The sequence below is a fragment of the Vulpes lagopus genome, chromosome 19 (genome assembly GCF_018345385.1).
Source record: "Vulpes lagopus strain Blue_001 chromosome 19, ASM1834538v1, whole genome shotgun sequence".
In the NCBI taxonomy this organism is placed as follows: Eukaryota; Metazoa; Chordata; class Mammalia; order Carnivora; family Canidae; genus Vulpes; species Vulpes lagopus.
The window spans coordinates 28,172,761-28,188,481 of NC_054842.1; the positions used below are offsets into that span (position 1 = coordinate 28,172,761).

Sequence of the window (15,721 nt, forward strand, 5' to 3'; positions counted from 1 at the left end):
AGTGAGTTGGAGGTCAGTCCTGCTTAGATTAAATGAGAGATAATTGTCCAGAAGTTTGAATGTGCCTAGATGGTTCTCCAGCTGGGGCTGCTAGCGAGGTGAAAGTTATTTAATCCCGCTGTGGCTCAGTTTTCTGATCTGTGAAGTGGGGATTATGTGAAAACCTACCTCATAGGATTCTTTTAAGAATAAAACTTGATAATTTGTGTGTTTGCCACACAGAAGGATGCAAGTTAGCTGTTAAGACACCAGCGATGTGTCCTATCCCTCAGATTCCAAAGCAAACACATGTCCAAAGGGAAATAACAAAACCAAACAGACACAGGAATTGGCACTCGTGGCGTAGACAGCTAAACATAAACTTACCTTGTTAGTTCTCATATTTCCAGTATATAATATCCTCAGATAATATTACTAAGGCAGTGATTTTTGGTCTTGGTTTTTTTTTAAAGATTTTATTTATTTATTCATGAGAGAGAGAGTGAGAGAGAGAGGCAGAGGGAGAAGCAGGCTCCATACAAGGATCCTGATGTGGGACTTGATTCCGGGACTCCAGGATCACGCCCCGAGCCAAAGGCAGATGCTCAGCCACTGAGTCACCCAGGAGTCCCATGGTCTTGGCTTTAAATTAGAATCATTCGCCTGTGATTCTAAAAACTCTCAATGCTTAGACCTTACCCCAATTCAATCAGAATCTCTGCATGTGGAATTTACCCAGTGAGTCCACTGAGCAACCAAGTGTGAGAACTACTGCTCTAAGGCACCCTTTCCCACAAATTCAAGGTGAAAGAAATGGAGGAGAGCTTACTGGTCATCTAATCCTGTCCTATTCATAGCCAAACATTGAGGCTGGAAATTCCCCTCAATTCCCCATACTCTGTAACTTGGTTTTGGCCAATTCCCCTCCTGTTGCCTTCCAAGGGTGTTCTAAACCTTTACCACCTCCTCAAGCTCCTTTCCCCAGATCTCTGTCTCTAACAGATGCTGTTATTTTATTTTGATTTGTTTTGTTTTGTTTTTTGCTTTCAAAAGAAATAAGGTGGCCAGCTGTAACCTCCTGTGACCTCCTGTATGGTGGGCTGTACACCGTCTCCTCCAGCACTTCACTCAGAGAAAAGAACAAGCCCTTGTCTTCACGTGTGTTGAGAACCATCGAGAAAGACCAAAGGGCTCTTTCAGATCTGACTGGAGCTCCTTGGGACTGTTAACCACTACTTTCCTTTTCAAACTCCCTCCTTTCTTGGCCTTAGAAATAGCATGCTTACTTAGTTCTTCTACTTCAGACCTGTCCCTTCTTGTGGGCTCCTCTTTCCAGGCCCATCCTCACAGGAGAATTCAGGTTTTATGGAATTTATTGTTGATACAATGCCTATCTCTAAGCCTCTCTTTAAGAAAGAGAAAACAAAATTATTAAAATTAAGGACAAAGTGAGTACTTCTTTAGAAGAGGCTTATGCAAGTGAGGAGCCCAGAAGTTTCGGTTTCTGTAATTTCATGGTGACCGCAATTCTTTCCCCCAGGGTGGGGGGTCAGCCCTCTGAGGACTCTGTACACACACACTGGGGTGAGCTTTCCTGCCAGGACTTTGGCTCTCCCCTCTGTTCTGATGACTCCGTATCTTCTCCCTTCACGGTCTTGAGCTGCAGACCGATATAGTCACCTATATATAGTCAGACTGTGCCGTGGCTCATGCCCTCAGTCCTCTCAAATGGGGACTCAGTTCTCAAATGAACTCAGTTAAATGAGCTCCACTCGTCTTCACCATTCAAACCTTTTCCTCTGCTGTTCCTTTACCGGAACGCACCACCATCGATCCAGGAATGGGAAGTCAAAACCCAAACATCACGCTGGTCTTTCTCCTCTCCTTGCCTCCCACCTCCAGCTGGTGACCAGATGTTGGCATGACTTCCTCCTCAGCATCTCTCAGGTCCATGCCCCTTTCCACATCTCCCCAACACTTTGACTTCAAAGGTAACTGCAGAGCTCTTTGTCTGGTCTCATTCCTTACAGTTTGTCCTGTTTCCAGTTCCAGTCTGAGCACCAAAGTAGTTTTTCTAGTTTGCCTGCACATATGGCCATGTCATTTATCTTCTTCTCTAGTTCCCCATCGTTTAGAAGACAGCGTCCCCGTGGCTAGGTAAGGCGCACAGGCCTCTGCAATCAGGTCCATGCTGTGGTCCTCTGGGGCCTCACTGGCTGCCACTCCCCTGCAGATGCTTTTGCACTATTTGCGTCTTGTGCCCTGTTATTTGTTCCAAATTGCCATGGAGGTGCTCACCCTCACCTGCCCATCTGCATCCTCTCCATGGTGTCCATCTGGACTACCTCTACTCACTGTTCACTACTCACCTTTCAGTACTCAAGTTTCACCTCTTGTTAGAGTCCGTTCTGGCCCCAGGGAAGGTTAAATTTTCATGGCCTCCCTTGTGCCCCTGTATCTTCAGCCAAATTCTCCTGTAACACTGGTGACCTTCAATTGTACCTACTTGTGAAGAATTAAGTGAGTATCCTTTCTTTTCAGAGAAATCAGGCTGATCTTGGGATATTTTCAATTTCAGTGTTCTCTCCAAAGGACATAAATCTTATTTTGGTTTTGTTTTTTGTTTTTGTTTTCTCCTCCAGGTAGGGCTAGACTATACATACATACCAGGAGATGAATCCATTCCTATCCAACACTCCTCTTTCTTTCCTCCTTTTCTTCCTTCATTCCTGGATTTCATGGACTTGTTTGAGTAATACTGATGTAGGATCTTTTTAAGAGGGTAAAAGTTAATACTCATGGTAAAAATAATGCAAATGTAAAACTGGGAGCTAGCAGTAATTACTTGGCAATTATTGCCCCCCAAAGCTATGTCCTACTGATAAAATAAAACTGAAGACTCAGAGTCTCCCTGAATGTTAGGTTACAAAGAATACTTCAGAGATAAAGCATTGGGATTTACTCACCTATAGCTGCACTGACCACCTACTAGCCACATTGGCTATTTAAATTTAAATTTAGAGGGGAGGGGCAAGACGGCGGAAGAGTAGGGTCTCCAAATCACCTGTCCCCAACAAATTACCTAGAAAAGCTTCAAATCATCCTGAAAATCTACGAATTCAGCCTGAGATTTAAAGAGAGACCAGCTGGAATGCTCCAGTGAGAAGAGTTCGCGCCTCTATCAAGGTAGGAAGACGGGGAAAAAGAAATAAAGACACAAAAGGCCTCCAAGGGGGAGGGGCCCCGCGAGGAGCCGGGCTGAGGCCGGGGCGAGTGTCCCCAGGACAGGAGAGCCCCGTCCCGGAGGAGCAGGAGCTGCACCAACCTTCCCCGCGGAAAGGCCTCCCGGGGAATTGGAGCAGGATCCCCAGAAAGGCGGGGATGCCCTCGGGCTCCCTGGGACAGTAACAGAGGAACTGCGCCCGGGGAGATGCGCCGAGCTCCCTAAGGGCTGCAGCGCTCGGCGGGGCCCGGAGCAGCTCAGAGGGGCTCGGGCGGCGGCTCCCCGGAGGGGGCGGCGCGGCTCCGGGAACAGCTCGGAGGGGCTCGGGCTGCGGCTCCGCAGAGGGGGCTGCGGCCGGGAGCGCGAATCCAACAGCGCAGGCCCCGGAGCACAGGGCCCGGGACACAGCCCAGGATCCGGCCTCCCCCCGGGACAGGCCGAGGCCGGGAGGGCCCAGGACAGCGAGGACGCTCCTGCCCCGAGCTGAGCAGATCAGCGGCCCCGCCCGGGAGCCCCCAGGCCCTGCAGACGGAGAGCCCCGGAGCTACTGCGGGAGCTGACTCCAGGGCTCCAGAGCTGCCCCCGCCACTGTGGCTTCCTCCCGGGGCCTCACGGGGTGAACAACCCCCACTGAGCCCTGCACCAGGCAGGGGCAGAGCAGCTCCCCCAAGTGCTAACACCTGAGAATCAGCACAGCAGGCCCCTCCCCCAGAAGACCAGCGAGACGGACCAGTTCCAGGGGAAGTCACGGGACTTAAAGTATACAGAATCGGAAGATACTCCCCCGTGGTTTTTTTTGTTTCTTTGTTTTTGTTTTGTGCTTTTTTTTCTTTCTTTCTTCTTGATTTCTGATGCTTCCCCCACCCCACCCCCTTTTTTTCTTTCTTTTTCTTTCTCTTTTTCTTCTCTTTTTCCCCTTTTTTTCTTCTTTCTCTTTTTTCTTTTTCTCTTTTCTTTCCTTCTCTCTCTTTTTCTCCTTTTCCCAATACAACTTGTTTTTGGCCACTCTGCACTGAGCAAAATGACTAGAAGGAAAACCTCACCTCAAAAAAAAAAAAAAAAAAAAAAGAATCAGAAACAGCCCTCTCTCCCACAGAGTTACAAAATCTGGATTACAATTCAATGTCAGAAAGCCAATTCAGAAGCACTATTATACAACTACTGGTGGCTCTAGAAAAAACCATAAAGGACTCAAGAGACTTCATGACTGCAGAATTTAGATCCAATCAGGCAGAAATTAAAAATCAATTAAATGAGATGCAATCCAAGCTAGAAGTCCTAACGACGAGGCTTAACGAGGTGGAAGAACGAGTGAGTGACATAGAAGACAAGTTGATGGCAAAGAGGGAAACTGAGGAAAAAAGAGACAGATGATTAAAAGACCATGAGGATAGATTAAGGGAAATAAATGACAGCCTGAGGAAGAAAAACCTACGTTTAATTGGGGTTCCCGAGGGCGCGGAAAGGGCCAGAGGGCCAGAATATGTATTTGAACAAATCCTAGCTGAAAAATTTCCTAATCTGGGAAGGGAAACAGGCATTCAGATCCAGGAAATAGAGAGATCCCCCCCTAAAATCAACAAAAACCGTTCAACACCTCACATTTAATAGTGAAGCTTGCAAATTCCAAAGATGAGAAGATCCTTAAAGCAGCAAGAGAAAAAAAGTCCCTGACTTTTATGGGGAGGAGTATTAGGGTAACAGCAGACCTCTCCACAGAGACCTGACAGGCCAGAAAGGGCTGGCAGGATATATTCAGGGTCCTAAATGAGAAGAACATGCAACCAAGAATACTTTATCCAGCAGGCTCTCATTCAAAATGGAAGGAGAGATAAAGAGCTTCCAAGACAGGCAGGAACTGAAAGAATATGTGACCTCCAAACCAGCTCTGCAAGAAATTTTAAGGGGGACTCTTAAAATTCCCCTTTAAGAAGAAGTTCAGTGGAACAATCCACAAAAACAAGGACTGAATAGATATGATGACACTAAACTCATATCTGTCAATAGTAACTCTGAACGTGAACCGGCTTAATGACCCCATCAAAAGGCGCAGGGTTTCAGACTGGATAAAAAAGCAGGACCCATCTATTTGCTGTCTACAAGAGACTCATTTTAGACAGAAGGACACCTACAACCTGAAAATAAAAGGTTGGAGAACCATTTACCATTCAAATGGTCCTCAAAAGAAAGCAGGGGTAGCCATCCTTATATCAGATAAATTAAAATTTACCCTGAAGACTATAGTGAGAGATGAAGAGGTACACTATCTCATACTCGAAGGATCTATCCAACAAGAGGACTTAACAATCCTCAATATATATGCCCCGAATGTGGGAGCTGCCAAATATTTAAACCAATTAATAACCAAACTGAAGAAATACTTTGATAATAATACACTTATACTTGGTGACTTCAATCTAGCTCTTTCTACCCTGGATAGGTCTTCTAAGCACAACATCTCCAAAGAAACGAGATCTTTAAATGATACACTGGACCAGATGGATTTCACAGATATCTACAGAACTTTACATCCAAACTCAACTGAATACACATTCTTCTCAAGTGCACATGGAACTTTCTCCAGAATAGACCACATACTGGGTCACAAATCGGGTCTGAACCGATACCAAAAGGTCGGGATAGTCCCCTGTATATTCTCAGACCATAATGCCTTGAAATTAGAACTTAATCACAACAAGAAGTTTGGAAGGACCACAAACATGTGGAGGTTAAGGACCATCCTGCTAAAAGATGAAAAGGTCAACCAGGAAATTAAGGAAGAATTAAAAAGATTCATGGAAACTAATGAGAATGAAGATACAACCGTTCAAAATCTTTGGGATGCAGCAAAAGCAGTCCTGAGGGGGAAATACATCGCAATACAAGCATCCATTCAAAAAGTGGAAAGAACTCAAATTCAAAAGCTCACCTTACACATAAAGGAACTAGAGAAAAAGCAACAAATGGACCCTACCCCCAGCAGAAGAAGAGAGTTAATTAAAATTCGAGCAGAACTAAATGAAATCGAGACCAAAAGAACTGTGGAACAGATCAACAGAACCAGGAGTTGGTTCTTTGAAAGAATTAATAAGATAGATAAACCATTAGCCAACCTTATTAAAAAGAAGAGAGAGAAGACTCAAATTAATAAAATCATGAATGAGAAAGGAGAGAACACTACCAACACCAAGGAAATACAAACGATTTTAAAAACATATTATGAACAGCTGTACGCCAATAAATTAGGAAATCTAGAAGAAACGGACACATTCCTAGAAAGCCACAAACTACTAAAACTGGAGCAGGAAGAAATAGAAAACCTGAACAGGCCAATAACCAGGGAGGAAATTGAAGCAGTCATCAAAAACCTCCCAAGACACAAGAGTCCAGGGCCAGATGGCTTCCCAGGGGAATTCTATCAAACGTTTAAAGAAGAAATCATACCTATTCTACTAAAGCTGTTTGGAAAGATAGAAAGAGATGGAGTACTTCCAAATTCGTTCTATGAGGCCAGCATCACCTTAATTCCGAAACCAGACAAAGATCCCACCAAAAAGGAGAATTACAGACCAATATCCCTGATGAACATGGATGCAAAAATTCTCAACAAGATACTAGCCAATAGGATCCAACAACACATTAAGAAAATTATTCACCATGACCAAGTAGGATTTATCCCCGGGACACAAGGCTGGTTCAACACTCGTAAAACCATCAATGTGATTCATCATATCAGCAAGAGAAAAACCAAGAACCATATGATACTCTCATTAGATGCAGAGAAAGCATTTGACAAAATACAGCATCCATTCCTGATCAAAACCCTTCAGAGTGTTGGGATAGAGGGAACTTTCCTCGACATCTTAAAAGCCATCTACGAAAAGCCCACAGCAAATATCATTCTCAATGGGGAAGCACTGGGAGCCTTTGCCCTAAGATCAGGAACAAGACAGGGATGTCCACTCTCACCACTGCTGTTCAACATAGTTCTGGAAGTCCTCGCCTCAGCAATCAGACAACAAAAAGACATTAAAGGCATTCAAATTGGCAAAGAAGTCAAACTCTCGCTCTTCGCCGATGACATGATACTCTACATAGAAAACCCAAAAGCCTCCACCCTAAGATTGCTAGAACTCATACAGCAATTTGGTAGCGTGGCAGGATACAAAATCAATGCCCAGAAATCAATGGCATTTCTATACACTAACAATGAGACTGAAGAAAGAGAAATTAAAGAGTCAATCCCATTTACAATTGCACCCAAAAGCATAAGATACCTAGGAATAAACCTAACCAAAGAGGTAAAACATCTATACCCTAAAAACTATAGAACACTTCTGAAAGAAATTGAGGAAGACACAAAGAGATGGAAAAATATTCCATGCTCATGGATTGGCAGAATTAATATTGTTAAAAATGTCAATGTTACCCAGGGCAATTTACACGTTTAATGCAATCCCTATCAAAATACCATGGACTTTCTTCAGAGAGTTAGAACAAATTGTTTTAAGATTTGTGTGGAATCAGAAAAGACCCCGAATAGCCAGGGGAATTTTAAAAAAGAAAACCATAGCTGGGGGCATCACAATGCCAGATTTCAGGTTGTACTACAAAGCTGTGGTCATCAAGACAGTGTGGTACTGGCACAAAAACAGACACATAGATCAATGGAACAGAATAGAGAACCCAGAAGTGGACCCTCAACTTTATGGTAAACTAATATGCGGTGAAGGAGGAAAGACTATCCATTGGAAGAAAGACAGTCTCTTCAATAAATGGTGCTGGGAAAATTGGACATCCACATGCAGAAGAATGAAACTGGACCACTCTCTTTCACCATACACAAAGATAAACTCAAAATGGATGAGAGATCTAAATGTGAGACAAGAGTCCATCAAAATCCTAGAGGAGAACACAGGCAACACCCTTTTTGAACTCGGCCACAGTAACTTCTTGCAAGATACATCCACGAAGGCAAAAGAAACAAAAGCAAAAATGAACTATTGGGACTTCATCAAGATAAGAAGCTTTTGCACAGCAAAGGATACAGTCAACAAAACTAAAAGACAACCTACAGAATGGGAGAAGATATTTGCAAATGACATATCAGATAGAGGGCTAGTTTCCAAAATCTATAAAGAACTTATTAAACTCAACACCAAAGAAACAAACAATCCAATCATGAAATGGGCAAAAGACATGAAGAGAAATCTCACAGAGGAAGACATGGACATGGCCAACATGCACATGAGAAAATGCTCTGCATCACTTGCCATCAGGGAAATACAAATCAAAACCACAATGAGATACCACCTCACACCAGTGAGAATGGGGAAAATTAACAAGGCAGGAAACAACAAATGTTGGAGAGGATGCGGAGAAAAGGGAACCCTCTTACACTGTTGGTGGGAATGTGAACTGGTGCAGCCACTCTGGAAAACTGTGTGGAGGTTCCTCAAAGAGTTAAAAATAGACCTGCCCTACGACCCAGCAATTGCACTGTTGGGGATTTACCCCAAAGATTCAGATGCAATGAAACGTCGGGACACCTGCACCCCGATGTTTCTAGCAGCAATGTCCACAATAGCCAAACTGTGGAAGGAGCCTCGGTGTCCATCGAAAGATGAATGGATAAAGAAGATGTGGTTTATGTATACAATGGAATATTACTCAGCAATTAGAAACGACAAATACCCACCATTTGCTTCAATGTGGATGGAACTGGAGGGTATTATGCTGAGTGAAATAAGTCAATCAGGAGAAGGACAAACAGTGTATGTTCTTATTCATTTGGGGAATATAAAAAATAGTGAAAGGGAATATAAAGGAAGGGAAAAGAAATGTTGGGAAATATCAGGAAGGGAGACAGAACATAAAGACTCCTAACTCGGGGAAACGAACTAGGGGTGGTGGAAGGGGAGGAGGGCGGGTGTTGGAGGGGAATGGGTGACGGGCACTGAGGTGGACACTTGACGGGATGAGCACTGGGTGTTTTTCTGTATGTTGGTAAATTGAACACCAATAAAAATTAATTAAAAAAAAAAGAAACAAAGTCAAAAAAATTTTTAAATTTAAATTTGAAATTAAATAAACAAAAAAATCAGTTCCATAGTTCCAATAGCCACATTTCAAATGATCAGTAGACACTGGGCATTTTTTTTTAAAGACTTAAAAAAAGTTTTTTTTTCCGGCTCTTCCTTCCTTCCTTCCTTCCTTCCTTCCTTCCTTCCTTCCTTCCTTCCTTCCTTCCTTCCTTCCTTCCTTCCTCTCTTTCTCTCTTTCGTTTCGGTATTATTGGAGTTGGATTTGCCAACATATAGTATAACACCCAGTGCTCATCCCATCAAGTGCCCTCCTCAGTTTCTGTCACTCAGTGACCCCATCACCTCACCCACCTCCCCTTTTACTACCCCTTGTTTGTTTCCCAGAGTTGGGAGTCTCTCATGGTTTGTCACCCTCTCTAATTTTTCCCACTCATTTTCTCTCCTTTCCCCTATAATCCCTTTCACTATTTTTTATATTCCCCGTATGAATGAAACCATATAATGTTTGTCCCTCTCTGATTGACTTACTTCACTCAGCATAATACCCCCAGTTCCATCCATGTCAAAGGAAATAGTGGGTATTTGTTGTTTCTGATGGCTGAGTAATATTCCATTGTATATATATTCCATATCTTTACCCATTCATCTTTCAATGGACACTGAGGCTCCTTCCACAGTTTGGCTATTGTGGACATTGCTGCTATAAACTTTTTTTTTTTAATAAAAACAATCCCACAGCATTTATTTTCCTCTGGTAATAACCTTTCCTCTGGTAAGGTAATCAAAACAATACAAACAAGGGTTTTAGAACTATATTCCCAACAAAGGACATCTAAAAAAACAAACTACGTGGCCTTCTCAAGAATTTCTCACTTCACTGATCATTCTAGTTGGAGACACTTTGGAGCAGGGTAATATTATCTCCTTTTAGCATGATCTGACCCAGATGTTTTCTTGACTTTGTTTTAGAATGAATCTCTTCGGCATCATCTAATACAAGGTTCATGCAGGTGAATCAGTTTTTCACTGCATCTGTATCTTTGGGGTAAATCCCCAGTAGTGCAATTACTGGGTGATAGGGTAGCTCTATTTTTAACTCTTTGAGGAACCTCCACACAGTTTTCCAGAGTGGCTGTACCAGTTCACATTCCCAAAAACAGTGCAAGAGGTCTCCAACATTTGTTGTTTCCTCTCTTGTTAATTTTTACCATTCTCACTGGTGTGGTCTCACTAGTATCTCATTGTGGTTTTTTTTTTTTTTTTTTTAATTAACTTTTATTGGTGTTTAATTTACCAACATACAGAAAAACACCCAGTGCTCATCCCGTCAAGTGTCATTGTGGTTTTGATTTGTATTTCCCTGATGGCCAGTGATGCGGAGCATTTTCTCATGTGCTTGTTGGCCATGTCTATGTCTTCCTCTGTGAAATTTCTGTTCATGTCTCTTGCCCATTTCATGATTGGATTGTTTGTTTCTTTGCTGTTGAGTTTAATAAGTTTTTTACAGATTTTGGATACTAGCCCTTTATCTGATATGTCATTTGCAAATATCTTCTCCCATTCTGTAGGTTGTCTTTGAGTTTTGTTGACTGTTTCTTCTGGTGTGCAGAAGCCTTTTATCTTGATTAAGTCCCAATAATTCATTTTTGCTTTTGTTTCCCTTGCCTTCATAGATGTATCTTGCAAGAAGTTACCGTGGCTGAGTTCAAAAAGGGTGTTGCCTGTGTTCTCCTCTAGGATTTTTATGGATTCTTGTCTCACATATAAGTCTTTAATCCATTTTGAGTTTATCTTTGTGTATGGTGTAAGAGATGGGTCTAGTTTCATTCTTCTGCACGTGGCTCTCCAATTTTCCCAGCACCATTTATTGAAGAGACTGTCCTTTTTCCAGTGGATAGTCTTTCCTGCTTTGTCAAATATTAGTTGACCATAGAGTTGAGGGCCCATTTCTGGTTCTCTATTCTGTTCCATTGATCTATGTGTCTGTTTTTGTGCCACTATCACACTGTCTTGATGATCACAGCTTTGTAGTACAACTTGAAATCTGGCATTGTGATGCCCCTGGCTCTGGTTTACTTTTTCAATATTCCCCTGGCTATTTGGGATCTTTTCTGATTCCACAAAAATCTTGAGATTATTTGTTCCAACTCTCTGAAGAAAGTCCATGGTATTTTAATAGGGATTGCATTAAACGTGTACATTACCCTGGGTAGCATAGACATTTTCGTAATATTAATTCTTCCAATCCATGAGCATGGAATATTTTTCCATCTCTTTGTGTCTTTCCCAATTTCTTTCGAAAGTGTTCTGTAGTTTTTAGGGTATACCTTTACCTCTTTGGTTAGGCTTATTCCTAGGTATCTTATGCTTTTAGGTACAATTGTAAATGGGATTGACTCCTTAATTTCTCTTTCTTCAGTCTCATGTTAGTATATAGAAATGATTTCTGGGCCATTGATTTTGTATCTTGCCACATTGCCGAATTGCTGTATGAACTTTAGCAATCTTGGGGTGGAGTTTTGGGTTTTCCACCTATGGTATCATGTCATCTGCAAAGAGGGAGAGTTTAACTTCTTCTTTGCCAATTTGAATGCCTTTTATTTCTTTTTGTTGTCTGCTGAAGCTGGGACTTCTAATACTATGTTGAATAGCAGTGGTGAGAGTGGACATCCCTGTTGTGTTCCTAATCTTAGGGGAAAGGCTCTCAATTTTTCCCCATTGAGAATGATATTTGCTGTGGGCTTTTTGTAGATGGCTTTTAAGGTGCTGAGGAATGTTCCCTCTGTCTACCCTCTGAAAAGTTTTGATTAGGAATGGATGCTGTATTTTGTCAAATGCTTTCTCTGCATATATTGAGAGGATCGTATGGTTCTTGTTTTTTCTCTTGGTCTATCACGTTGTTTTATGAGTGTTGAACAAAACTTGCATCCCAGGGATAAATCCCACTTGGTCATGGTGAATAATCTTCTTAATGTACTGTTGGATCCTATTGGCTAGTATCTTGTTGAAAAATTTTGCATCTGTGTTCATCAGGGATACTGGTCTATAATTCTCCTTTTTGGTGGTGTATTTGTCTGGTTTTGGAATTAAGGTGATGCTGGTCTCATAAAATGAGTTTGGAAGTTTCCATCCCTTTCTATCCTTTGGAACAGTTTTAGTAGAATCCTGCTAAAAAATTAAATTCAATTTAATTAACATATAGTGTATTATTAGTTTCAGAGATAGAATTTAGTGATTCATTTGTGGCATATAACACTCAGTGTTCATTCCATCAAGTGCCCTCCTTAATGTCCATCACCCAGTTACCCCATCCCCTCACCCTTCTCCCCTCCAGCAACCCTCATTTTGTTTCCTATAATTAAGAGCCTCATGATATGCCTCCCTCTCTGATTTGGTCTTTTATTTTCCCCTCCCATCCCCTGTGATCCTCTGTTTTGTTTCTTAAATTCCACATATGAGTTGAAATCATATGATATGGTTCTCTGACTGACTTATTTTGCTTAGTTTAATACCCTCAATTTCTATCCACATCATTGTGAATGGAAAGGTTTTTTTTTTTATTCTTTCTAATGGCTGAGTAACAGTCCATGTATGTACATATATATATGTATATTATGTATGTATATACTATGTGTGTGTGTGTATATATATGTATATATATATACATATATATACACACACACACACACTCTTCATCTTCTTTATTCATCTGTTGATAGACATTTGGCTCTTTCCATAGTTTGGAAAGACTATTGTGGACGTTGTTGCTATAAACATTGGGGTGCATGTGCCCCTTCAAATCACTATGTTTGTATCCTTTGGATAAATACCTAATAGTGCAATTGCTAGGTCATATGGTAGCTCTATTTTTAACTTTCTGAGGAACCTCCATACTATTTTCCAGAGTGGCTGTAGCAGTTTGCATTCCTACCAGCAATATTAGAGGGTCCCCCTTTCTCTCTATCCTCACCAACACCTGCTGTTTCCTGGGTTGTTAATTTTACCCATTCTGACTGGTGTAAGGTGGTATCTCATTGTAGTTTTGATTTGCATTTCCGTGATGATGAGTGATACTGAACATCTTTTCATGTGTCTGTTGGCCATCTGTATGTCTTCTTTGGAGGAATATCTGTTCATGCCTTCTGCCTATTTCTTAACTGTAAGAAATAGTTTGTTTTGTTGAGTTGAGTTTGCTAAGTGTTGAGTGTTGCTAAGTTCTTTTATATTTTGGATACTAACCCTTTCTTGGATATGCCATTTGCAAATATCTTCTCCCATTCCATAGGTTGCCTTTTAATTTTTTTGATTGTTTCCTTCACTGGGCAGAAGCTTTTTATTTTGATGAAGTCCCAGTTGGTTATTTTACTTTGTGAAGGATCTGTTTAAACATGTCTTTGGTTGTCAGTTTAAATTACTTTGTAGGGCAGAGGGTGCCAGATGATTGCTGAGCCCCAAATCTATTTATTGAATCTACAGAATATAGTCAAGAGTTTACCTTTAGAGTATTTTCCTATTGACTCTGACAAGTTTTGGAGAAGCATTTGCTCTAGTTTCTTCTCCTAGGCAATTTCCATGATGAACTCTTTACCTCATTAAGAGTGTATCTGATTCTCTTGGGTCCAGCACATCTGGACACTCCTTCAAGAAAACTGATCTGTGTTGATTATACCAGTGGAAGGTGTCTTCCAAGGAACAGGCAATGAATTTTAGCCTCTTGGTTTCTGAGAACAGTATCATCTTTATTTGGTGGTGCTTAGAAGGCCCAGGGGAAAACTATTTGGAGGATACCATTATTTTATGCTGCATGGCCACTGACTTGAGACAAGGATATTTTTCTGTAACATCAAGTGTACCCAAGAAAATCTATTCTCCTTGGAAGGCAGAAGTTACATACATGGGGAAATTAATGTCTGATTTAAAATTCAGGGCATCTCAGTGCTTGCTTTGTTGTAACTTATTAATTATAAATACTAATTTTCATTTTTCAGGAACATCATGGTTTTCTTTTTTTTCCCATGGTTTTCTTATAATAGGTAAATCTTAACTTCTGGGGCAAGTTTCTGGATATAGTACCTATTAAACTGAATTTTTTGTTAGGTTGTTCAAAGGCTGGATGGATTTGGGAGTAGACAAGGGATTGATACGGTTTAAAAAAAGAAGGAAATGAGCACAATAGGCAAGTGAGGAGTTCTTGATATCAGAAAACTTCATTCCTGCATTCATTCACTCATTTACGCATTATCTAGTATACCTTTCATATGGTGAGTACTGGGCAAAATAATAGCTGTAAGTGTATTGCACTTTTCATGTCTGTTCTGTGCCACCTTATGACAAACTCGTGATGTGAATTGTCTTTTTTTAATTGCTTTTATGATTGAATAAATTGAGCCTCAGAGAGGATAAATTCAGGATAAACTTGGGCTCACACAGCCAGTTGATGAGATTAGGATTCATTCCCAGTCTATGTCTCTAAACCATCATTCCTTTGCTCTCATGCTCATGCAGGAAATTCAGCTCTCCCTGCTTTTGCTTTGTTGCAGGTCCTTGTTCCATGGATCCAATGGTGGGTGAGTGCCAGGATTACATCCTGAAATGGTACTACAACAAGGAGAGGAAGGTCTGTGAACAGTTCTGGTATGGAAGCTGTGGGGGCAACGCTAATCGGTTTGAAACCAAGGAAGAGTGTGAGGCGCGGTGTGTCCCAACACCCCTATAGGGCAGAACCTCATTATGGCCACTTCTGTTTTCATAGCTGATGAAAATGATTTTACCTTTCCTGAGACAGTGCCATACAGCTCATCAATTATGTAGCTCACTCTGCAATCTCATAGGTTGGATTCCTAACCCCTTGAATTTTTTTCCTACCAGTGAGGACTTGGGCCAAATGATTTTGTGACTTGAGAAGGACTGCATTTCAGTACTTTAAAGAGGAACTAAAACTTTCCTGCAAGTTTTTAAAGGACTTAGAAGTGAATGAAAAAGAGACTTAAACTTGGCCTAGAACATTACTTAAATTTTTTTTTTCGGCTCTGTAGCAAGAGAAAATTCATTGTAAGCAATGAGTTAAACCTAATTCAGAAATGAGTTGGAACTTGAGTTCTTGTTTATCACTAGAGAACATGGAAGTGTTAGTCTAAGGGGGGGGGGGGGCTGGAGATTTTTAATGTGATATTTTATCCTATCAACTCAGTGTATAAATAAAGATATTTTGGTTAAATCACTTGATGTGAAACTGTGTGATACGTGTTTACTGTGTTATATTGTGTTATATTTTATGACATAGCAGTTGATGGAGAGGAAGTAGTGAGTTTGTTGTGGGACCAATCCTTTGTCATCAATTACAATGACTTGTCCTTTGAAACTTGGTGACTCAACAATTAAAGCTGATGTTGTCAATGCAAATATGAAATGAAAGGTCTAGATTCACCCTGGATGACAAACTTTTCCATATAGATAGTGAGGAAATTGTGATTTT

At 41.2% G+C, this 15,721-nt stretch overlaps 1 protein-coding gene across 2 annotated transcripts in view; it reads left to right on the forward strand.

Moving 5' to 3' along the window:
* LOC121478899 (collagen alpha-4(VI) chain-like) overlaps positions 1 to 15,415 on the forward strand; it is a 122,800-nt gene extending 107,385 nt beyond the window's left edge. For both annotated transcript variants that reach the window (XM_041734359.1, XM_041734358.1), the window contains exon 38: positions 14,787 to 15,415. In XM_041734359.1, coding sequence (XP_041590293.1) covers positions 14,787 to 14,962 — 176 coding nt within the window. In that variant the 3' untranslated portion in view covers positions 14,963 to 15,415. The remainder of the gene's footprint in view (positions 1 to 14,786) is intronic.
* Positions 15,416 to 15,721: the final 306 nt, after the last annotated feature.